Raw genomic sequence first — 25,452 nt, 5'->3', positions numbered from 1 at the left:
AGATGCTGCTGAGGAGAAGACAACTGCCGGATATCTTTCTGTCTCATGTAAAACATAATAATCATGGGTGTTTGGCAAAATACACTTAACTACAAATTGCCCAGTGGAATAGATGAGAAGTCTTACAGCAAGAGATTTGACTTTGTTGTTCACAGAACTCTACCTTCTAATGTGTGTGTGTGTATGTGTATATTTTAAATTGACATTAAAATACTGCTTCAAGACTTTTTTTAAAAATGTTTTGCTTGCATTGTGGAATCCACTGCACAAAGTAGTTGAAAAGAAAATAATACAATATTTGTGTTTTAACTTTCAGCTTTGTGTTGTTCTTGGAAAGTTTCGCACCATTTGTGAATTCCCTGAACCTTGGCATTGTAAGTCCACTTCTGTTGGGCCCTCCTCCTTTACAGCTTGCTCAAATTAAGACGCAGTTGGCTCTTCAGCAGTTAACATCAGCTGCCTCAAACAATTCTACACCACCTTATGCTTTGTTAAATCAGGCATTCCTGAAAATCGCCATGTTTAATCCCAGAGGAAACTTGCATCAGAGGCCAAGAGCACCTAACCCATCTGGCTCAAAACCTCCAGGAGCTTTTAGGGGAGGTGGCATAGGAGGTCTTCAAAGAAAGCCTGCACCTGGAACACCTCAAGGAATTTCACAAAGATATGGAGGACATGAAAATTTACAGCGGACAGGATCACGAAGAACTAATGTTCAGGTAACTCAACACCGAACTGATCCAAGGCAAGCAAAGGAGATGGCAAACTTACAGGAAGAGCAAAAGGAAAAGGTTCGTACTTCACGTTGGGATAACAATCCGTGTCCAACTGGAAACACAAGCCGAAAGCACCCTGTGTCAACCCGGATCACAGAGCAGAATACAAATGTCCAGAGTCGTTATACAACAGAGAGTGCATCAAGTATTTTAGCAAGTTTTGGATTATCTAATGAAGATCTGGAAGAACTCAGTCGCTACCCAGATGATCAGTTAACACCTGAAAACATGCCACTAATTTTGAGGGATATACGAATGCGTAAAATGGGTCATCAGTTACCCAATTTACATTCTCAGAGCAGAGAAAAAGAAACAGTTGGTGGAACAGGTGGTTCAACTGTTAAGAGCAAAGTGATTGATTATGGGCACACAAGCAGGTATGGATACACTGAAGATCCTCTTGAGGTGCGTGTGTACAATCCTGAAGAACCAGCTGAAGAGAACAGGAAAGAATTTCAACCGCAGCAAACTATTTCAGTTCAATCATCCAATGTAACATGTAACCCGATGTTTCCAGTTGAGGAATTAATGAAACAGATGGGTTTCCATAGTGATTCATCCAATACTCGGTCATTTTTTCCAGTTGATGCTACAGGCAAGGTGCCAGGGTTATGTATGACACCTACAGGACTCCCAATGGTGAAACCTATGAGCCAGCCTGGGATGTCGCCTATGATGCCACCTATGAGCCAGCCTGGGATGCCGCCTATGATGCCACCTATGAGCCAGCCTGCGATGCCGCCTATGATGCCACCTGTTATGCCGTCTATGCCCCAATCTGTGATGACACCCATTGTTCAGCAGTCTTTGACCCAGCCACCTATGGCCCAACCTGTGATGCCACCTATCAGCCATCCACCCTTTTCAGCTGAACTTCTTGCAGCTGTAAGACATCATGAAAGGATTCAGCATGAATCTGGGACTAATCAGTCTAATGCACAGATTGGCTCAGGTCAGAAGAACTTCCAGACACAAGTTGAAGCCCCTATTAAGTCTCCTTTTGGAATTGTGAAAGCCTCTTGGCTTCCAGTGTTTTCACAGGCTGCTGCCCAGAAGGTAAAGAGACTGCCGACTCCATCTATGATGAATGACTACTATGCTACATCTCCAAGGATATTTCCGCATATGTGTTCTCTGTGTAACATGGAATGCACTCATATGAAGGTGAGTGTTTTTCAAAGATTACTGTACAAACTTGTATCCAACATGGTTACATGTTACCTTATCAGTAGTTTTTTACTATGCATTAGATGACTTGTGGAGACTTGTGCATATTGTGCTCCAGTATGATTCCTGATCTGTGGGTTTTAAAAGATTAGAAATATTAATACTGGCAGTCACCTATATAACTTCACTGGCTAGCCTGTTGCTCTTATGACTATATAGACACATAAATGTTCTTTACATCAATATTAAGGCTCTTAGGTCTTTTTGCATTGGTTTTTTTAAATATTATATTTGGCAGAGAAATAACAATTCTTTTCATTAACACCTCATAACTAGGCCACTAGAAACACACACAGCAATTTCCATACAATAGCAGAGTTTTAGGATAGATTTTCATATTGTCTCTTTTGTCTCTTCCCCCTCCCCCCCAATGATTTTTTTTTTTTAAAAGCAGTCTGAGTGGTTGCAAAGAACACCTCTCAGAGCTATTCTTCCGTCTCTAGTAAGACCATGTTGCACCAATTCACATTCAGAGTGATAACTGCTTTCATTTATCTAACTGGGGTCTCAATTCTGAAACTAAAGACCATTTCAATATTTAAAATAATCTTCAAGGAGTTTGGGAGTATGGGGAAAGAAGATTATTCTAGGAGGAGAAGACCTTGGGGAGTAAATGAAAGGATGTTGGGAGTAATTAAAAAAAAAACAAACTGGGTGAAAGTCATTTTTATTTGAAACTACTTGCAAAATAATTCAGCATGGTTTTCATATATTTAAATTTGCCTAAACTGTGTTACCAAAAGTTTGAAAAACCTGGGAAAAGCGTCGACAGAATTTCCGGGTGCACTACTACTGCCTTGTTTTAAAGAGGAGTAAATGGGGTTGAGGACAATCAAGAGAAGCTTCTGTACTTGTGGGAGTACAAGTGTATTTTAAATACCTTTTTTTAATGGGCTTCAGTGCTTCTAGTTTTAGTATGTATAGGTTTTTATTCTGTTAAATAGTTAAAACTTAAAAAAAATAAATTGGGGTTCTGATTAAAATAAAATGTTACTTAATGCTGAATGTGGTAACAAATCTGGGTTCGTAATTAGTGATTTTCTTTTCTAAAGTAAGATGTAGCTGATTCTCTTGGATATGAACTACTTGGTATCTAGCTCGCTTGTCCCTTTTAAATTCAAGTAAATATTTATACTGCAAGTATTGACTGGAGATAATAGTTCTTTTAACCTGAATATTCTGCAACCTTATTTAATGTACGTGTGTTGCTGCTGAGTGGACAGTTGAGAATTTCTCACAATTCATTAATCTGACTTAGAAGAAAATGTTGATAAACAACCAGAATATTCTTGAATAGCCTTTTTTTTGAAAAACAAAGATACAAAGGGTGGGGAGGAATCAGATTTTAAAAGCAAAGAACGAAGATCTTTCTTTTAATCTATACATATGTATTTCAAAGAGTTCATGAATCCAAATATTACTTTTGGTTTCAGCTTTCTAGTCTGTTTTTTCAAGTAAAACATCTGTTTTTTTGTATTTCAGTTACAATTGAAAGATTTCAAGGTAAAGATTTCTATGCATCCATCTTATTGTCCTCTTTGAACTCATGATAAATGTTATGCTGAAAAGACAAGTATATGATTGAAAGCTTTTTTGTACCTGAAAGTAGAACTGTATCTTCAGATGTTTTGCTTTTAGGTCAATTTTTTAAAATCTTTTGTAAGCTTGGGTATGCTACAACTTTGCAGAGCAATTGATTCAGACTCTCCAAGGTGCAAACTGTGACTTTATAAAATGGCAAATAGGAAAAGCTTGAGACAGTCTAAAAGGAGAACGGCAAGCAAGCAGTGATGATAACAAATAAAGATATATAATGAACTATGAAGAGGATGAGAGAAATGGCAAAGTGGGGAAAATCCCCATCAACTCAGTTTCTTCTGAAGTTGGGAAATATACACCTGTACCCCAATATAACGCTGTCCTCAGGAGTCAAAACCCACGTTATATCGAACTTGCTTTGATCAGCTGGAGCGCGCAGCCCCGCCCCCCTGGAGTTCTGCTTTACCGCGTTCTATCCGAATTTGTGTTGTATCGGGTCATGTTATATTGGGGTAGAGGTGTATGTCAAAGAGGATGCAGACTAGTTTCATTATTGCTAGGAAGACAGCTGAATTTCAAGTTCAAATTATTAGTGGTGATTGTTAGCAAAGGATGCTACGTAAAGCAGCTGTCAGTATTATACAGAATTATAAACTTAAACATACATAGGAGTCTGTTTTTTCTCCCCGCTGAAACTTAGTTACCTTAGGAGTTTGGTGCAGCAACCACTGTATCACCAGCAGTAGTAACCTTACACATGATCTTGGACAGGAACTGAAGAATAACATGTATGCTGAGGTAACATTATGTTAAGGAAGCACAATTTGGACAGGATCTAAGAATGTAGGAATGGCCATACTGGGTCAGACCAAATTTCCATCTAGCCCAGTATCCTGTCTTCTGACAGTGGCCAATGCCAGGTGCCCCAGAGAGAATGAACAGAACAGGTAATCATCAAGTGATCCATCCCCTGTTGCCCATGCCCAGCTTCTGGCAAACAGAGAGGTTAGGGACTCCATCCCTGCCCATCCTAGCTAATAGCCATTGATGGACCTATCCTCCATGAATTTATCTAGTTCTTTTTTGAACCCTGTTACCATCTTGGCCTTCACACCACAGGTTGACTGTGCATTGTGTGAAAAAATACTTCCTTTTGTTTGTTTTAATCCGGCTGCCTATTAATTTCACTTGGTAACCCCTAGTTCCTGTGCTATGAGAAGGAGTAAATAACGCTTCCTTATTTACTTTCTCCAAACCAGTCATGATTTTATAGACTTCAGTCATATTCCCCCTTTAGTCCTCTTTTCTAAGCTGAAAAGTCCCAGTCTTATTAATCTCTCCTCATATGGCAGCCATTCCATACTCCTAATAATTTTTGTTGTCCTTTTCTGAACCTTTCCCAATTCCAATATATATTTTTTTGAGATGGGTTGACCACATCTGCATGCAGTATTCAAGATGTGGGTGTACCATGGATTTATATAGAGACAATATGATATTTTCTGACTTATCTATCCCTTTCTTGATGATGCCCAACATTCTGTTCGCTTTTTTTGACTGCTGCTTCACATTGAGTGGATGTTTTCAGAGAACTATCCACAATGACTCCAAGATCTCTTTCTTGAGTGGTAATAGCTAATTTAGATCCCATCATTTTAGATGTAGAGTTGGGATTATGTTTTCCAATGTGCATTACTTTGCAAAAAATAGATTAGTCATACCAGGTGGTCTAATCTCCCAGATGTCATGGTGAATAATCCAGTCCCACATGCATCCTCCCCGTGGACCCGGCAGGATTTGGTATGTGGGAGCCCACACCCCTCCTACTGGCCCATATGCTTGGAAGGAGCACTGGGAACATCTGCACTTTCACCCAGAAAATCTCCAAGTATGTCTCCATAGCCACAGATCAGATGGTACTCCTAAAGTGTCTGTAAGGGCAGTGGGCCATGCCTCATGCTCGAGATCACGCCGAATGGCCATTAGCTGGTCATTCCGGAAATCTTGGGTTCTGAGCAAGCCAGATCCCACTGCAATGCCTTCTCAGCCTCAGTGATATTCGGTACCATCTCTGTTAAAACTTCTGGGTCATAGAACTAAGGGCGGAAATAACATGTAACTCACCAACTCCAGCCTATACTTGGGTTAGCTTCGCACCAGTCATAAGGCCAGTGGCTTTCTCTGATTGTCCTAATTTCTCTTCATGTTCTTGGTTTCTATAAATATTCCAAATTGCTGCTGCACTATTGGCCCCATCCCATAGGGTTCCAGCTAAGTGCCCTCTTCTTTCTAGAGGAACCCTAGCCTCTTTGCTGTGCTAATCTAATGGCAGCCCTTTGGAACAAATTAGGATGGGTAGAAGTGACCTGAAAGCTGGATAAGGGCAGTGTGAATTTTATAATCCCTAGTGTAGTATTAATCACAGTCCATCGATATCCTAACACATCTCTCTTTGGTGAAGTACAATGCCACATCTATTGACTAAACACTTTCATGTATTTCCAAAAGGCATTAACATTAATAGCATAGGAAGGGGTACATTGCAATATGGTAATTACTGGAATTATTTCAGTACAGATAAAATTTCCAGTGACAAAACAAACTCTTTGGGTATATGTTTGGTTATTCACTAACTGAGTGATCAGATAACAATAAGGGCCTCTTCCATCTAACATTTTACAAACTCCAGGAACAGCCATCATTTCTACCTCATTATAGAAACCACTAATCTCAATTTCTGATTCTTGGGGTTCATCTGTAGTGATATCATACATTTCCACTGATCCATTTGTTTTCCATTCAATTGTTCTCTCATCTGAACTATTCTGAACCTTAAAATAGGTTTTCTGAACAAAATTTCAATAAATCACTTAGATGTGAAGGCCTTGGCCATTGGGTTTTATCAGATGTATGGCATTGTCTGTATTTGGATGTGTTACAGGGGTAATGGTATAATGGAGGAAAAGGTGGGGGCAGTGGCAACAAGGTGCCTTTGGTATTTGTCATTTAAAATCCAATTAGGGAGGGTAATACATGCTGAAGGTACTATAAACCCCAAAATCCAATCAATACCACCTTCCCAAGCATGGATCCCACAAGTTTCTTCCTGCCAATGTATAATTATTTGTTTCTTCACCAGGGTCAGTTCTTAATGCCCTTTGTAGTCAGGAATTGTCGGACTTTGGCAATTTCAGCAGAGCGAGTATTCCTTCTTTCCTGAAGCAATCATGGCTCAGCATCATACAGGGGACAGGTTACCAGCACATCACCCTGTAGTGCTTTGGTTTCTGTAGCAAATACTGAATGCAGGTTAGCTCTGTATATGGACAAGGGAGAGGTTACCAGCACATCACCTTGTCCTTTTCTCCTATTGTTCAGAAGGAGGAAAAGAAATACGAGAAGGAGAGACAGGCTGATCAATAGTAGAAGTGGAATTATCTCGAGGTGGAGGGTCCTTTTTGCAGTGAGAAGCAGGGTCCAGGCAGTCAGTCCTTGGCACTTCACAGTGGTGTTGGTAGTCAGCCGGACTTGGTAAGGGCCTTTCCAGCATGTAGCCAAAGCAGTCTTTTGTTGTGGTGGACCTTTGCATAGATCCAGTCTTCTGGTTCCAAGGAGTGGCAGGGCTGCTAGGGTCTTTGAGTAGCGCTTCTTTTACCTAACACATTTCATTAATGCCTGGCAGTGTTTTGCAGATTTTACAGCTGCTTGGGCACATTCAAGCCCCCCCCTTTTCTTGGTTGTCAGCCAAGTCTTAACTGTGAGCAGTGTCCTTGAATGGGGCCAGTGTCTTTTTTGTTTTGTTCTTTTTCCTTCTCCCCTTCTTGGCTGCTTTTAACCTACAAAGGAAACTTCCACTCTTCAGTCATACACCTTTTCCCAACAATGAACACACACACATTGCCGTTATACAGTTCTTTAGTTTTATTATTCAATGTATGTCACGTACATCCTTCCAGTAAAATAACTTTACTACAGAGCTTTGGAGCAACAAGCCAGGACAAGCACATCCACTTTTGAGGAGTCTGCTCAGTGCAACCTCTGGTGTCCAATAGTTTTCCTCCCTCCCCAGCCCTCTGGCTAGAAATCTGAGGTAGCAGAAGGATCCCATGTACAATGTGGGGAGTGGGTTAACCTTTCATGTCCTTGCTTCCAAAGACCGTTGTTAAAAATTTGCACACCAACCATTTTTTTTTCAGTTAAAAGATCTGGCCAATGAAGTTTCTTTTTTTTTTTCTTAAGCAAATGTATTAGACTTTAGTATATCACATTTTCCTGATATTATCCAAACACTTTGTATTCCAAGTTGAATAAAACAAGTATCTGCATTTTGATTTAATCCTTCTATATGATTTTGAACTAGACTGTCCTATGAAAATATTAAACACAATAATTCTGGCCACAAGACAGGACATAAAACACAGAACATAATTCTTATTGTGCCATAGACTCATAGACTTTAAGGTCAGAAGGGACCATTATGATCATCTAGTCTGACCTCCTGCACAATGCAGGCCACAGAATCTCACCCATCCACTTCTATAACAAACCCCTAACCTATGTCTGAGTTATTGAAGTCCCCAAATTGCAGTTTGAAGACCTCAAGCTGCAGAGAATCCTCCAGCAAGTGATCGTGCCCCATGCTGCAGAGGAAGGCGAAAAACCTCCAGGGCCTCTGCCAAGCTGCCTGGAGGAAAATTCCTTCCCGACCCCAAATATGGCGATCAGTTAAACCCTGAGCATGTGGGCAAGACTCACCAGCCAGCACCCAGGAAAGAATTCTCTGTAGTAACTCAGATCCCAACCCATCTAACATCCCATCACAGACCACTGGGCATACTTACCAGTAAATGCATGGTATGTTGATGGCTTTTCAGCTGGCATCAGTTTTCTCTGATTTTCTGAAAGACAAAAAAAATAGGTCTACCTCTTTTGGGTAGTCAGTCACTGCTTAAAATATTTCCTTTGTATACAAATACCCTTGTTGATTTCAGGCAAAACAGAGGAATTACTTCATATTTTTTTTGTTTCATAGGCAGCCCAGGTTTCAGTGGCTCCTACCTTATCAGTTAGATGATTTGCATTAATACAGATGCTTTCTGGCTTGCTTCTGGATCCAAAGCTATCCACAGCTTAAAGACTCTTTCTTAAAAGAGAGACAATTGTTTTTACCAGTATTTTGATTGCCTTTTACTTTTAACTCCTGCTTTCAAAACATACAACGATCTGAAAGAAAACACCACTTACTGTAGCCCCTTAGAGCCTAATATGATTTTAATTAAGTAACATTGAATATTTACATTTCTTTAGTTAATTCGACTAAATTGTTCATAGCCAAATGATTGCAATCAAATAATTTCTTTGCCTGGATTTATTTACAAACATTTCAAAGATACCAAGAATTTTCCTCGTTAGCATTTTACAAAGTTCAACTGCTTGATTCCCTCTAGCAATTGCAGACTTAACTTCTCACTCTTTCCTTAAATCACTTATTTATCTCCCAAACCGACACCCAATCAGCTCAGATTTTACCATTCCAGTTATTGTTCCAGGGATTTAAGTTTCCCATTCCTGTACTTACTTACTCCTTTTCTTTCACTATGCCCTCCAAATTTCCAACCTGTTTTCCAATCTCTCTATCTGTTGCCTGCCCCCTTGGACCGGATCCTGCTTTTCTCGCTGAACCATCCCTTCCATGGGCACCAGCTTGTTCCACTACCAATTTAGCAAGGAGGGTGGGCTTCTCAACTAGCCCGCACCCCCCTGGTCTCTTCCCTTAAACATTCTTACTCACAAGGCTACCCGAGTCTTCCCTCATGAGGTTTGCCACCTGGGCAAAAACGCATGGCCCATTGGCGTTTAACTATTCAGTTCCCTCTTTGTGGCAAACACACTGCTGTTACGGCATATGCTGAACACAAATGGTTAAATTTTGACAAGTTCCTGAAGGACTGGTACTTGCTTAGCCAGTGTTTCCTTTTCTGCCTGGAAGTCCTGTCTCAAGACTTGCAACTTGCCCTGGGCTTAGGTTTGAGTTGCTGCCTGGTTCATGATCGCTATGACTGGGGGTAGATCCACCTGACACCCTACCCGGTCAACCGGGGTGGAGAGAGGAATGCTAAATCGCTCTCTAGTTCTCAGATTTACTGCGTCTGAGAGTGGGCACACCTTTAATCATGCAATCCTCAATGTATAACACCAACAGTACCAAGCAAAGCAAACATAAAATAACAAGGGCAAAACAAATAGATGGTGTGCATTCTGCAGGGCTCCCCCCTACTCAATTTCCCACCAAACTGTGACAGATTTTTTGTTACCAATCTATCCCTCGTGTCAGGTGATCAGGCTGACACCGCAGCTTTGTTTGGGGGAAGATAAAGAAAACACACCATATGACAGAATTTTAAAGCTTCATAAAATAATAAAACAGAGTGTTGGGAACGCTCCCACATCACTCAGGGAAAGAAAAACGTTAACGCCCCAAGCCACTTTCATACACATGTACGTCCAGACTGGCCATGTCTGTGTATAACGTCCAGAGAAGGAGGGGGAGGTGGACGGGAGATTATCCTGTATATAGCTTGTCCAGAATTTCCAACTTGCTTCCACTCTTGGGAAGGCTGTTCTTTTACACGCTGGGGTCTCCTGCAGCGTCTCTTTCAGAGATTCCAGTCCAGGCCTGCTGCCTGTGGCTTCTTCAACGTCCCCAAAACCACGCCAGCTCCAGGGTCACAAAGGTTTGCCTTTGTCTATATTTTTTCACAGCCAGCTGGGGCTGAAAGCAGTTTTTCTTTGTACTTGGCATGGTCTGTGTTCATTCTTGACCTTGAATGCAGAGCAGCTCTCTCTTTATCTTTGGGCAAAGCTGAATTTCAAATTAACCTGTTCCTTTCCTCAATAGACAAATTGCTCCCACTGTGTGTCAGAGGCTTTTTGGTGATTAAAAGCTCCTCTTAGATGTATGATCTTATCTAAATGGAAGGTACCTTCTACTGGGCATTGTTTAGATGGATTTTTGCGTGTGTAAAGATTCCAGTTCTCTAAATATTTGCAGGTTTTAGGACCATAACGTACATACATGTAATATGCTGGGGTACCCTTAGGGGGTGAGGAGGAATGCTTAGACTGTCCCCCATCCATTTTCCAATCTCTCACACACACACACACACACACACACACACACCCCACCCTGTCCGCTAACAGCTTATAAACTAAGGGTATCCCACCACAGGTCACTCACACAGGAAAGGTTAATGAGGATGGCCATGACCCTCCTACACCTCCCTTCAGCAAAGAGCATCGGCTAGTCTCAGAGAGACGGCGCCGCTTACTCTCATTGCCTCCAGTGAAGTGGTCAGATCAGTCAGTGGCTCATGCGGAGAGGAAAGGGGGAGGGAAGATGGGTTCACACAGTCCTAGACCCAGGCAGGCCCCTTGCTGGACAATGCCAGGCAGAGACAGCCCACCGTGGGTTGGATCTTTTACCGATCCACTAGGTGGAGTCACTGGGCTTGCATTAGAGTATTTCTGGTCACGAGCCCACCAGCTTCGCAGAAAACTCTGGGCGTCTTCCGGTGACTCTCATTCACACTGGTATACCCCCACAGACACCCAGGCCTCTATTGCTAAATACCACGATGCATCTGTACCTTATATCTAGACTCAGTATACTTTCCCTCATATGAGGTGGTAACAACCCCTCAGCACCGGTGCATTAACCTTATTTGGGGGTAGCCAAACTATGGTCCCCAGTACCGCATACAACTACCTTATTGAGGGTGGCAAAACAGTTCTCCAGTACCGCTCTGCATCTGATCTTGCTGCACAGTCAATAAGTTCAGATGGTGTAAGCCCAGCAGGGACAAACAGCCCCACGGGCAGTCCTCCTCCGATACCCCAATACAGAGATTTCAAAAAGTCTCTACCTCTATTGAGGCGCCATGGGGTTCGAAGGGGAACGGTCTGCAGCAGCTGCCATTGTCTCCACAGGCATTGCCATCCTGGATGAGCCCCCAAATTGTCGGAGAAAAACAGAGTTCTCACTCTGAATGGGTGCAGCAAGTCAGATACTTTATCTCTAGCAATTGTTGGAGGGAGAGAGCTAAACAGGTCTCTCTACAGGTAAACAATTACAGCAAGCATTTATACCTTTTATTACATACAATAATGAGCAACATCTGCATTTTGTTTATACATAGGTCATCTTGATATCTTATTTTTCTCACTTCTATTTAGACTATTGTCTACATTCCACACTTTGTCTAACAGTATCGTAACAACTTCTCTTACAGTTCTTTCCCACTCGCCTCACACAATCCTCGTTTCTACAAGTCTCGCATTATTAGGGTTGCAGCTTGCCTGACTCTTACTCACAGAGGGGCCTGTTTGCATTGAAATCCCTTTCAAATCCCTGTCAGTTCTTGCTCTACTTCCACACTGGTTACTTATTACTGTTTAGTTTATCAATTTGTTCGCAAACCACCTCTAATAACACCTCAGATTTGTCACCTAAAAAGAATGGCTCCGGTTTGGGAATCTCCCTCGCATCCTGAGCCACGAAGACAGATGCAAAGAATTTTTGTTTCTGTGCAATGGCTTTAGGGGTAACTACTGCTGTTGGGGAAAGTGCCATTGGATTTCCAAAGACCGTTAATGGCCAACACCTTCTGTTTGTCTCATCTGAAATAAACCATCTCTCAGCTTGGTTCTTCCACCACTATGTGGAGCACTGGTTCAGTTATGATTGAGGGAAAAGTGCTAATGCTATTACCTGAACCATCCTAGGCTTTTCCCTGCGGGTGTCTCTGCAGTTACATACCCCTGCTTAACTTATGAGGTCTGATCACAGCTGAAGGTGGTCCTGATATTCACAGTATTCTGAAGTTTACCATTCTGTCTCTTTGATGCAACATTTTAATCTGAAATTAGTTTTTAATACCTCTCTATTGCAATAGCTGTACAAAACCGAAAGATTATAGTATTTTGCATCTGTATGGCACAGTTATTTAAGACCTCATAGCATTTACCAACATTAAACCTCACAACTTCCTTGTAAGGGATATGTCTTATCATTCCTGCCATCATTGAAATGCAGCCATTTCTGGAGTGGAATGCAGCAGTTTAATAGTGCATAACAACTTTATCACAGTTTAGAACAGAAAGTGAAGAATAGGATAGCCATTTCAAATTGTAGAAGGAATTTGAGGAATAATGTAATTACACATAGTGGAGTTTGGCAAGGACCACTGGGGTTAAAATTACTGTTGCTACAAAAACTGGCCATCGGTTCTCTACTAATTACAAGTGATCAACACCTTGGTTCTGTGAAGATGGCACCAGCAGCATCACAAAGTCCTGTTACCATGCTGGGGTATTGGTTGTTTTCTGACATCAGAGAAGAGTGCCACCAGCACAACTTGAGATGGTAACTTTCTGTCTGTGTGTGGTCTAAGTATTGACTCAGCCAAACCCTGCTTTTATCTTATGGGACTGGTCAGTTTCACAGCACATGATGAACCTGATGGGCTCCTTGAGGTTAGAGAAGCAATAAAGATTTGAACTTCTGAGTGGCCCAGATAAATTGATTGCATGCATATTGTTTTTCACCTCCAAACCTTTGTTCCTTTTTGTGGTTCCGATCAGGGTTGCTGTGCTGAATGCTGTTTGATGTAAAAGTCTTGCAGTCAAGTTGGAGTTCTGAGTTATTTTTTTTGCCAGCAACAAATTAAAGCCAGAAAATTGAGTTTCATCATAGATGACTTGTTTTATTGCAAATCCTGTTTGTCCACTCAGTACTTCAATTTTTTTGTTTTACAGCCTTTTGTTAGAGGTGGAAACTATTTTTCTGTTGGAGGAAAAAAATGGAATGGCAGTTCTTATGATTATCTGTCAGTTTTTTTGGGTTTTTTTAAGGGTGTTATTTTTTTCAAAATAAACAAGCTTTTTTAAGAAAGGGAAAAACCACCTTTTGTGCAACAAATAAAATAACCAGGATTGTTTTAACTTATTTAGTGAATATATCCAGGAAATGTAACTTCCTTCATGACTTAACATCACAGTTCTAGGTAAATTGTACAGTAGAAATACACTATAGCTTTAAAAGTGTCAGTATCCTCACTATTTTTAGAATGAGATTGGTTTGTAATTTCAGTGTTGAAAGAATTTGTTACATGTTCATTGAATATTATAATTGGGCAATAGTGTTCTAGTTATTTTATTTTAGGTGTTTTAACTTTTGTTTTAAATCTATTTGGGTTGAAACTTCTTGGATTTTAAATTCAGTCTGAAATCGTGAAAATTCTTTTTCTTCCTGCAAGAGAACTGTGTGTATGCTTCTGCATACATTACTTAGTTCACAGAACAAAATATGATTCTATTCATCTTTATTTCTAGCTCTTCTGCGCAGAACTGGCATGCACAAGAGCACAGGTGTGATGCTAATGTAGATGAGGCTTGACTGACTGAAAGAGGAACACTTACCATGCTATAGACTTAGAGGGATGTTGGTCCATACCTTTTTCAGAAAGAAAATCCTTATATTGCAGGGTGGGAGAGGGATAGTCCTGGGGATTGAGGGAATCAGATTGGAAATTGGAAGGAGTACATTGGAAATGATTATATTAAATACAAGAGGGAATTGGAGAAGTTAAGATTCAGAGCAAATGATTAGCGTATTTGTAAGGGAGAAGAATGTAACATATTGTCTGTCATTCTAGTTAATGCTAGTTGGATTGCTAGCTAAAAAGAGACTTGGAAATAAAATGACCTCTTTACACCCCTCCCTAAAAATGAGTGGTGATTTTTCTCATTTGGGGCCAGAAAGAAGATGGTGGGTGGGTGGGTTATTTGCATTCCCTTTCATTTTCACAGATTAATCAGTTTAATCTCCAGTTTTTTTAGCTACAAGTGTTAAGCCTAGGTACATTTTATTCTAAGAGTAGGAAAAATGGATGCTGATATTTGGGAGAAATAGTTTATGAAAACTGATTTGTATTTTAGTGCAAGTTGCAATCTTTAAATAAGTTTACTTTGCTATACATACAGTTCTGCAGTCAACTGTGGCAGTGGTAGTGTCTGAGTCTGAAATATTTTTGTTCCTGAAGCAAAACAATCTCAAGAGGAGTCGTCTTTTAAAAAAAATAAAAATTCTTAATATATTTTGTCAAAACAAGTGTTAATAGTAATTCAAGGGCATTTTAATAGTAAAGTATGAGTAATACTGGGCACTTTGAATCTTCTGTTTTACAAACACTAGTAATGAATCCTCACAACCCCTCTGAGACTGATTTAAAAAAAAAAACCTATAGGAAGTTTTATTTTGTTAACTTTGTTTTACAGACTTAAATAAAAATAAACTTTCAACACCTGAATTTTCTGTTTAGTTTGTAACTCATGCTTTTGTTTTGATATGTGGGTAGTGCCGAGCAGTGAGGTGCTGTTTTGTACCAAACTTGCTGTGTTACTTAAGTGGAGAGATCTAGTTGAGGACAGGGTTAGTTGAATTTCCCTTTTTGTGGCTTTAAAAGAAAAAAGCCATTACAAATATTTCTCTATACCATCATGATAACTTCTTCTGGTATGTGGAGGGAGACAGGACAGTATTCTAAAATTTCACGTGTTTTTTTTTTTTAATTTCTTTTTATTTTCTGTATAAACTCTGAAATGTGTTTGGAAAAAATAATATACTTTTACCAGTAACTGTGTTCTTGCAACAAGGAACACTTGTGGCTTTGGTAGCATGGGACTTCAATTTAATTGATTTTAAAACTGGTTTTCATCCTGTTGCAAAACTGGTTTTACATTAGAATTTTGCTATTTTGTAAAATTTTACATATTTAGTTGCAATATATAATATCTGTTTTTAAACCATTATTAAAATGGAATGGAAATTGACTTTAGGGAAACTTTCATTAGGATTTGAGAACACTCAGTACTTTACAAGTTTGGGCCCGTAAGAGCTGTCTGTACTGGCAAACTGACCATTGGTACCAAATATCAGAGGAGTAGCTGTGTTAGTCTGGATCTGTAAAAGCAGCAAAGAGTCCTGTGGCACCTTATAGACTAACAGACGTATTGGAGCATGAGCTTTCGTGGGTGAATACCTACTTCATCAGATGCATGCACTCACGAAAGCTCATGCTCCAATACGTCTGTTAGTCTATAAGGTGCCACAGGACTCTTTGCTGCTTTTACATTGGTACCAATAATTTTCAGCAAAAGGTAGGTCAGTTTGCTATTGTACATTAGGCAATAATGTCTTTTTGCCCCAGTCTTGCAAACCTTAATTAGTCTCATTTGGCCTACTCATGTATGGTCTTAACTTTAAGCACATGCAGGTGTGCGGCCTTACATTGGTCCTTTAGGCTATAGTGTCACAGCTATTAATTTCCAGCCAAATGTTCCCAAATATAAATAAAAAATATTTCAGTGTTTGTACATGGAAAAAAAATGCTTCATCTCCATGTGAATTAACTGACAGAAAATAGAAATTTAAAATAAACTTTTTGTTTACCTTATATTTTAATGCATGAGTAAGGATGAACATTTTAAAATTCTGTTCTTGAGTTTGAGGCATTAATATAATGGCATAAGTCTTAATGACTTAGCTTTTGATATCTAACATCTTAAAATTGCACATCTGTGTTTGCTGAAGTTATACAGTTTTTCGGTTTGTCAGATTTGCTCAGCGTAAGTAACAACACATTAAACTCTAAATTTTTTTAGATGATTGCTAATAGTTTTATACATAACTGGCTGTTAAAGGTTTTTTTGGGTTATCATAGAAGATTAGGGTTGGAAGAGATTGTAGGAGGCTATCTAGTCCAACCCCCTGCTCAAAGCAGGACCAACCCCAACTAAATCATCCCAGCCAGGGCTTTGTCAAGCCTGACCTTAAAAACCTCTAAGGATGGAGTTAAGTAATGATGACTGAAACAACTCACTCTTTTGAAGCAAATAAATTGCTGATTCGTTTTAATTTAATGCATTGTTTCTGTGTAACTCCTGCTAAAGACTTCATTTGTATATGTGCACGTTAACAAATTTAATGTGATATTAATGGTTTTTTATTTAGTATAAAATGTAGCCATTTAAGATGAGAGAGTTGAACTAAACATCAGATTTTTTGATAACTATAATTTACTTTATATTAATTTTGGACACGTTGGCATTTATACATTAATCAACTTCTGCGGATATCTTTTCCTCCAACAGGATTGGATTCAGCATCAGAATAATCCTGCTCACATTGAGAGCTGCCGTCAGTTACGTCAACAGTAAGGGATTTCTGTTGTTTGTGTGTACGTTTATACAGTAGTCATATGGTATAGCACATTACTGTCATATTTCTTTAACTAGCCTTATATGTATGGGTCAGCCTTATTTGTTTTGGGTGATTAGGATAGAGTTTAAGCTAACATTAGTTACTTACAGTTGTTGCTGCCCCAGGACTTGAGCTTCATAACCTATTGCAGTGAAAATAAGTTAGGAACATAGTTGGAAATCTAATATTAGAGTAGTTCAGGTTGCAAGTTCAACTTGTTGCATTGACTATTTTATTTTTAAAACAGGTATCCTGATTGGAATCCTGAGGTCTATTCTTCGAAGAGGTAACTGCCTTTGAGAAATAAGGCAATTTTCAATTAATCCCAACAATAAGAAATTAATAAAATAATGAGTTACTTTTCCTTTACCCAGTTTTCTGCTTGTAAGCAATAGCTGTGGTGCCCTTATGTTTTTATTGTACAATTACGTTAAATGCTGGTTTTCTTATACTTGATCATAGGTTCTATACACAACAGCAATACTATACTGTTGGGGCTCCTCTTTCAGAGAAAAGTACAAGGCTGAGGGAACAGTCTCTGGAAAAGCATGGAGAGCAGTACTGTCTTGCTCAAGATTAGATGTCTTTCTGGCAGATATCCTTTAGTCAAGTACAAGTTATTGGGCTCAGTAGATAGTATATCACCATTACCTGTGGCCTGTGTTATATGGAAAGTCAAACTAGATGATCTAATAGTCTCTTCTGACCTTAAGATCTATGCATATATGAATTTTGAAGCAACTTTATTTGAAGACTGCAATCTCTACTCTTTTCTTGTTCTCTTAATTCTATTTCAGCACAATCAGAATATTCTGTTATTCAGAATTGTGTGTGTATTTTTAGCTTGTCTTGTGTATAAATCAGGAAAGAGATGGATAATTTTCTGTTTCCTGAAGTTGGCCTATGCCTTTTAAGCAAGATGTTCGCAATTTGCGTGAAAGTGATCATGAAATGATAGATTTGTCTTTGACAGGCTTACCTGGTCTAGGGGATAGGGAAGAAACAATAGATGTTATATGTCTTAATTTTAGTAAGGCTTTTGGCATAGCTCCACATGACATTCTTATAAGCAAATTAGGGAAATGTGGTCTAGATGAAATTTACTATATGATGGGTACCCATCTGGTTGAAAGACCATAATCAAAGAGTAATTATCAATGGTTCACTGAAAAGCTATGAGGATGTATCTAGTGGGGTAACACAGGAGTCAGTCCTGCGTCTGTTACTAGTCAATATTTTCATTAATGACTTGGATAGTGGAGTGGAGAGTATGCTTATAAAATTTGTGGATAACACCAAGCTGGAAAGGTTCCAAGCACTTTGGAGGACAGGATTAGAATTCAAAATGACTTTGACACATGAGAGAATTTATCTGAATTCAGCAAGGTGAAACTCAAAGACAGGTGCAAAGTACTTGACTTAGGATGAAAAAATCAAATGCACAGCTCAAAATGGAAATAAGGAGCTGGGGGTTATAGTTAATCACAAATTGAATATGGGGCAACAATGTGGTACATTTGCGAAAAAGGTTAATATTGTTCTGGGATATATTAGCAGGAGTGTTTGTATGTAACCCATGGGAGGTAATTGTCCAGCTCTGCTTAGCACTGGTGAGGCCTCAGCTGGAGCACTGTATCCAGTTCTGTGGGTTACACTTTAGGAAAGATGTGGATAAATTGCAGAGTGGTTAGAGGAGCACAACAAATTATAAAAGGTTTTAGAAAACCTCACCTGTGAGGGAAGGTTAAAAAAAATTGGGTATGTTTAGTCTTGAGAAAAGAAGGCTGAGGGGAAACTGAAAACTGTCTTCAAATATGTTGAGCTGTTATAAAGAGGACTCTGATCATTTGCTCTCCATGTCCACTGAAGATAGGACAGTAGTAATAGGCTTAATCTGTGGCTAGTGAGATTTAGGTTAGATATTAGGAAAACCTTTCTAATTGTAAGAGTAGTTAAACTCTAGATTAGGCTTCCAAAGGAGGTTGTAGAATCCTTATGATTGGAGGTTTTTAAGAACAGGTTGGACAAACCTCTTATCAGGGATGGTCTAGGTTTACTAGGTGCAGCATCAGCCCAGAGAGCTGGACTTAAGGACCTCTCGAAGTCCCTTCCAGCCCTATATTTCTATGATTCTACAACTCTTGGGAAGCTGCTTGTTAAAAGGCTGAAAATATGAACACAAAAATTACTGGGAACAGATCTAGTGCACAGGCACCTTTTTAAATGTATTAATGATTTTGTCTGAGAATACATATGGCTGATTAAGTTTTGAAACATTGAGTGCTGCTAATGATTGTTTCGGAGTGCTGACGTGCTCAGTGCAGTACAGAACAAAGAGAAAGAAAAGGTTCCTACCTCTAGGAATATGTCAAACATTAGATAGCAATCTTTGGGATGAGGATCTAGTAGGCTTAAGGGTGTGCAAGGTTTTATTTTTGTTGAGGGGTGGGTTTTTTTGAATATCTGTATCATGATAACACAGTGAGAGAAATTGGGTGTAGCTGGCTATTATAGCCTGTCAGTCAGACCCAGAGCTGCTGGCCATTTTCCAAGGGCCTTGATGTATTGCTTGTGCATTGTTCCCAGTTCAGCAATAGTTGCTGGATTGTCCATCGGCAGGGGGCGGTGTTATGATTCTACTTAACTACTGTGATTAGTCTTTGTAATATTAAAAACTTTGTTTTTTAATGGAGATATGAGTAATAAGATTTTACAGGTTGCCTTTCTCTAATTTCAAATTCCACTAAGATGAAATTTAGTATACAGCCTCACACTGCAGTGACAGCTCTTTTACCTTTCTCTCACACTGCACTGTCTTCCCACTATTCCTGTCCTCTTCACATTTTGCATTTGCTACTTCCTCATCTGTTTCTGATAGGCTTGATATAGGAGTTACTAGTAAAATTCTATTGCTTGTGTTATATAGGAAGTCAGACTAGATTTTTATGGTCCCTTTTGGTCTTAGAACCTCTCTGAATCTTCAGTCACCTTGCAGTTTTTAGCCACTCAGTCAGTCTCTCCTGGACATCCTGTTCTTCCTTGGCTTTTGTGGCCTGGCATATCAAAGTTCTCCTACCTCTGAGTGCTTTCATTGTCTCCTCAGGTGATCCCTCTTCTCCCCCTGGCCCTCAGGGCTCTGTTCTCTGTTATGTCCTCCCTATATACTTTGTACTTTGGTGTCTGCATCTGTTCACCCAAATTTAGGTAACATCTATTTGCAGCTGTCTAATATTTACTTCAATCCTGGCATGTTGTCTTTGTTCATTCCCATCTATCTGACTGTTTTGCAGGGCTAATGTCCTGTATTACCCATCACGAAACTCAATTTCAACATAGTCAAAACATAATTAATTCTTTTTTTTTGATGGACCTTCTCCTCCTTCTTGGGGGGACCTTCTCCTCCTTCTTGACAGCACCACCATCCTCCCTGTCTCTTACGCTCACAACCTTGGGGTTATCTTTTTAGTTTCCTCTCCTTCTCCCTTCAAATGTTGTCACCTGTATTCTAGTAGCCTCTCTTCAACTCAATTCCTGGTACTTAAATTCCATTAAGGAACTTGTGTTACTGGAGTTTGAAGCACACTTACTCTTATCTCCGGTTTTAGTTTTATTTTCACAAGTTGTTTCAACAGACTTTTTAAATTGAATTGATCCTTTTCAAATTAGATAAGGAACTACTTTGGGTAATCTGGTCATCTACCTTTGTTTCACAGAAATGAAGGCGAGAGAAAAGAAAATCAGACCCCAAAGAGACGTTCCAACTCTGCTAGTCCTGGTCCTAGGCATTCAAGAGGATCAGGCTCTGGCCATATTCTTCGCCGGTCCCGATCCCGATCCCGATCCCGGAGCCCTGGCCGTTTCAGGCTAGCTAGACCAAGAAGTCGAAGTCCAAGGCATATGCGTCGTCCTAGCCCTAGACACAGGTCTAGGTCACCACAACGATCTAGAAATCCTCTGAGGTGTAGTCCACGACCCCAAAGATCTGCTAGCAATGAATGGGCATCAAGGAGGACAGCTAGATCTCCAGGTAAGGAGATGGATATTACAGTAATTAAAGGGCAAGCTTATCAGACTGAAACTTTGGTAGTTTTCAGGAACTTTACCTGTCCTCGAGCCCACCTGCCAGTTTGATTATATAGTGGAAATAGTGAAACTCACTGTTCACTAACTGCTGTCAAGTGCCTGGAATAATGCTGGAGAAAGGTGTTGTGTTTTTTTTGTTTGTTTGCTTGTTTGTTTTTTAGTCTTTCATATATAGTAATTTTAGGTGTTAATAGAAGTGGTAAATTTTCAGACAATTATGTTTTGTAAGCTGATGGTGTCTCCTGAGCCATGAGAACTGAACCATGTTTTAACAATTCCGTCCTTCAGCTTTCTTTTTCTCCTGCAAAAGTTTTTTTTTATTTTTTTACCTCAACAACACCTAAAACAGTGTGGAATGTCATCCCTGTACCATTTTAGCTTTTGGTGACATTAACTATTGCAGATTCTATGAAGGGCATCAGGTTCCTCACTCCTCATTTCATCTGCAAGATCCGAGGCCTGCCTTCTTCTAGCAGTGTCAGTAATGGGGAGAAGGGATTACACTGCCTGTTGAGAGAATGTTAATTGTACCCCTGCTTAGCTCTTAGATCAATGAGGCGAGATTGGAGCAGAGAGCAGTTTAAGAACCCTCCCTTCCCCAGCATAATAATTGCAAAGCTGCTCTGGCAACTGCAGTACAGAAGAGAGGAAAGAGGAACAGGAAGATGCACCGGCAAGGGCAGTAAATAGAGGAGAGGGCTAAAGGTAGTGCGGGGGGGGGGGGGGAGAGGGGAGGAGGAGGAGCAGAGAGAACTATATTAAAATCTCTACTAATTCTTTCACATTTGAAAGTGGCTGGGTGAATGATGAGCAGGATGGGATTAAAAAAAAATTCTGTGATGCTAGCTGGAAGATTTTAGAAGTATAAAGTACCCATGGACACTTTTTATTTTCTTCCTCTTCGCTGCCCCTTACTCCGTTTCACCCAGTTTGAAAGTGTGTGCAGCTCTTAAAAGTTCATATTATTTTGGGCAACTGTGTGTGCAACTTAGTTCTGAAAATGGAGTTATCCTTGCCAAGGGGATATACTGTGTGGTTGGGGTGGTTGAGGCCCAAAACTTCAGCTTTGTTTACACAAGTTTTTACCAAAAAATATTTTTATTTTAATTATTTGTTTTAAGTTCCAATTAAAACAATGCTTGGGTATTGAAAAATTCCACTGCAGTGTTTGCAATCCAAATGTTGCAGCTTTGTACTACTGCACACATTTAGGAATGGAAACTGACTATCTGCTTCCTTTGTCCAGGCTATGAATGTATTGCTGAAAGAAAACAGGCAATGTTAATGGTAAAAAGTAAAGTTTTGTTTTTGCTACAGTTTTAATTATATACAATGATAAAAGGAGAACAAACTTGATTAAAAATATTCGGTTCCTTTCTATCTTTTCACCTTTTTTCATAATTTTCATTTGCACTTTTGCAAATTATCAGATTTGTTTAGATAAAGCAGTTTCTTACAGCTCCAGTCCTGCTTGGGAAACTGATAAACAATGTATTATAGAAAAACTGTTTTTCTTTTCCTCAGACAAAAAGGCAGCCTTGGAGGCTGTAGTAAAAAGTTTGGGAGCCAGTTTCGTTGCAGAGTTCAATAAACAGAAATCACTTCAAGCAGCTGGACAAGGGTCCTCAGGGATAGGAAAAGCATCACCTGCACAAGGGATTTCAGGGGTAGGGAAGATACATGGATCTATGAAAAAGCCACTAAGTGCTACAGGTCATCACAAGACTTTGAAGAAAGATTTATCATCTGTGCCTGGCTCAGCTGCTTCTAAAATGAAATCTGAAATTTCTGGTGTGCAAGAAAAGAAAGAGATGAATTTTGATGGGAAAGCTGCAAAGGAAACCAATGTTCCTCGTCCCGCTCCTTATAACAGAGTCAGTGTTTTTGTATTTTTCATTGTGGTTTTGAGAATTTGGTTAATACAGCTCATCTTGAGAGAGATCATTTGGAAAAAGGTGTAACTATATTCCCTTTAAACAGCTGGTTTGCTGGCTTTGTATAGTAGAAACTGTAGTCTAAATGTAGCAGTTTACTACTTGCTAGTAAGTCTGATAAGCAGTACTGCAACACGGTACGTTGAAAGCTGAAAATGATTCAAGAGTTGCGTATAGGTCATTCTGACCTCTGACTTTGACAGCTTTCTTAGCATGAATTCACTTTTCTGGTCTTAGGCCTGGTCTACACTAGGGTGGGGGGTCGAACTAAGGTACGCGACTTCAGCTATGCGAATAGTGTAGCTGAAGTCAAACTACCTTAGTTTGAAGTACTCACCCGTCCAGACGCTGCGGGATCGAAGTCCGCGGCTCCCCCGTCGACTCCGCCACCGCCGTTTGCGGTGGTGGAGTTCCGGAGTCGACGGGAGCGCGTTCGGAGTTCGAACTATCGCGTCTAGATTAGACGCGATAGTTCGAACTCCGAGAAGTCGAACGCTACGCGTCGACCCGGCAGGTAAGTATAGACCTGACCTAAGAAATAAGAGCAATGCAGTATTGACCAATTAATATGCATTTCTGTGGTACTTGTTTCAATACTGACTATTCCTTAGTTCTTATTCATTTATGTATTTATTAACAATAATGTGTATTACGGTAGTGTCTAGAGGCCCCAACTGAGGAACCCCATTGTGCTAAGCGCTTTTATATATACACATTCTAAGAGAGATCTTTTCCAGAGCAATTTACAACCTAAATAGACAAGACAGACAAAGTAGTACTATCTCAATTTTACAGATAAGGAGCTGAGGCACTGAGAGATTAGATCAGGGGTAGGCAACCTATGGCACGCGTGCCAGAGGCGGCACACAAGCTGATTTTCAGTGGCACTCGCGCTGCCTGGGTCCTGGCCACCGGTCTGGGGGGCTCTGCATTTTAATTTAATTTTAAATGAAGCTTCTTAAACATTTTGAAAACTTTATTTACTTTACATACAACAATAGTTTAGTTATATATTATAGACTTATAGAGAGAGACCTTCTAAAAAACATTAAAATGGTATTACCAGCATGCAAAACCTTAAATTAGAGTGAATAAATGAAGACTCGGCACACCACTTCTGAAAGGTTGCCGACCCCTGGATTAGATTATGTGCCCTTACACACACGGGAATCCTGTGGTAAAGTACATGCATCCAACGAAGTGGGTATTCACCCACGAAAGCTCATGCTCCAAAACATCTGTTAGTCTATAAGGTGCCACAGGACTCTGCTGCTTTTACAGATCCAGACTAACACGGCTACCTCTCTGATATGTGGTAAAGATAGGAATTAAGCCCAGATCTCTTGGGTCCCAGTTGAATAATTTAACCACATGACCTTTGTTCTCATAAATTTGTTGATAGGCACCTTAAACCATCCATAAACCAGTGGGTGGTATCTGCAGAATATTTTTTTATTATTCTTATTTACCACTGTTTAGTTGGGATGGATGCAACCAATCATGCTGCTAGAAGCAGGTAATTTCCTATCATCAAAGTGTACAACAAAGAGAACATTATATCTTTCTAAATAGGATAAATGTAAATTAAATAGACAATATCCAAATGAAACTAAGTGACATTGGTAATATTTGAGAACCTGTGAAGCAACTTATGCATCATAAGACCAAACAACTTAAAAAGGATTTTAAAACTTTATAACACTTTTTAAAAACTAATAGCGCTAATATTCAAAGTAGATCATAATATTACAGTTGCATTATACTGTGGTCCCACATCATATTTTACAAATAAGTTAAACTTTTAGACATACTTATGAAATAAGGGAGGGCAGGTTTACAGTCTATCCTAATATTAAACAAAACTGCAAAAAGTTAATTTACCAGTCTATCTGTTTTTAAACTTGCAATGATTTTCATTCAAAGCTTTTTTCTTTTAATGTGTGTGGCTTAGAAAATTGTTGGTTGTTATTTACAGCTGTTGAGAGAGAAGCTTTTGAGTTGTGGCACAGTTCTCCATATATCGGATTTGCCGGATGATGGCTTTTCAGATCAAGATATTAAAAAAATTGTTCAGCCATTTGGTAAAGTTAGTGACCTCCTGGTGCTTCGCTCTAGAAATGAGGTAAGATGTATTCTAAGGTGCCCATCGATATGTGGCATCTATATACCATACTTATAGTGCCTTGAATGTACATGGCTATGAGCATGGGGGGGGAGGAAGAGGGGGGAACAATTAAACCTGTCAATTCTCTGTCCCAAAGTGCTTATAGTCGAAGGCCACCTAGCCAGTTTCAGCCTTTAAAGATGCCATAAGTCATCTTGCAAGAACAGGCATGTTAGCTCTGTCAGTGTCAAAATAAGTCTTAGTTGCTTTCTGAGCTGAGAATTGTTGGGAAAAAAATCTGGATTACAGTTTTACAGGAAGAAACTTTTAAAACATATCAAATATCTAGATGATTCAACAAATTTCCGACCTGTGTATATATATTCCTTCACGGTCACATGGTGTGAACAGACCTCCTAAAACAAAATATTATTTGGTTTTAGTTTTCAACTGTATGGCAAATAATTAAAA

At 39.6% G+C, this 25,452-nt stretch overlaps 1 protein-coding gene across 7 annotated transcripts in view; it reads left to right on the top strand.

The window, feature by feature from the left end:
• The window catches only part of ZNF638 (zinc finger protein 638), a 109,714-nt gene that overhangs the window by 45,033 nt on the left and 39,229 nt on the right, over positions 1-25,452 (top strand). For 6 of the 7 annotated variants that reach the window (XM_039539246.1, XM_039539245.1, XM_039539241.1 and 3 more), the window contains 7 exons: positions 317-1,940; positions 3,486-3,506; positions 16,752-16,813; positions 17,108-17,146; positions 20,574-20,887; positions 22,468-22,817; positions 24,853-24,999. In XM_039539246.1, coding sequence (XP_039395180.1) covers positions 317-1,940; positions 3,486-3,506; positions 16,752-16,813; positions 17,108-17,146; positions 20,574-20,887; positions 22,468-22,817; positions 24,853-24,999 — 2,557 coding nt within the window. The remainder of the gene's footprint in view (positions 1-316; positions 1,941-3,485; positions 3,507-16,751; positions 16,814-17,107; positions 17,147-20,573; positions 20,888-22,467; positions 22,818-24,852; positions 25,000-25,452) is intronic. The other variant, XM_039539243.1, reaches the window with a different exon arrangement.

The sequence above is a fragment of the Mauremys reevesii genome, linkage group 5, assembly GCF_016161935.1.
Source record: "Mauremys reevesii isolate NIE-2019 linkage group 5, ASM1616193v1, whole genome shotgun sequence".
Lineage (NCBI taxonomy): Eukaryota > Metazoa > Chordata > Testudines > Geoemydidae > Mauremys > Mauremys reevesii.
This window is presented reverse-complemented; position numbering and strand designations above follow the sequence as displayed.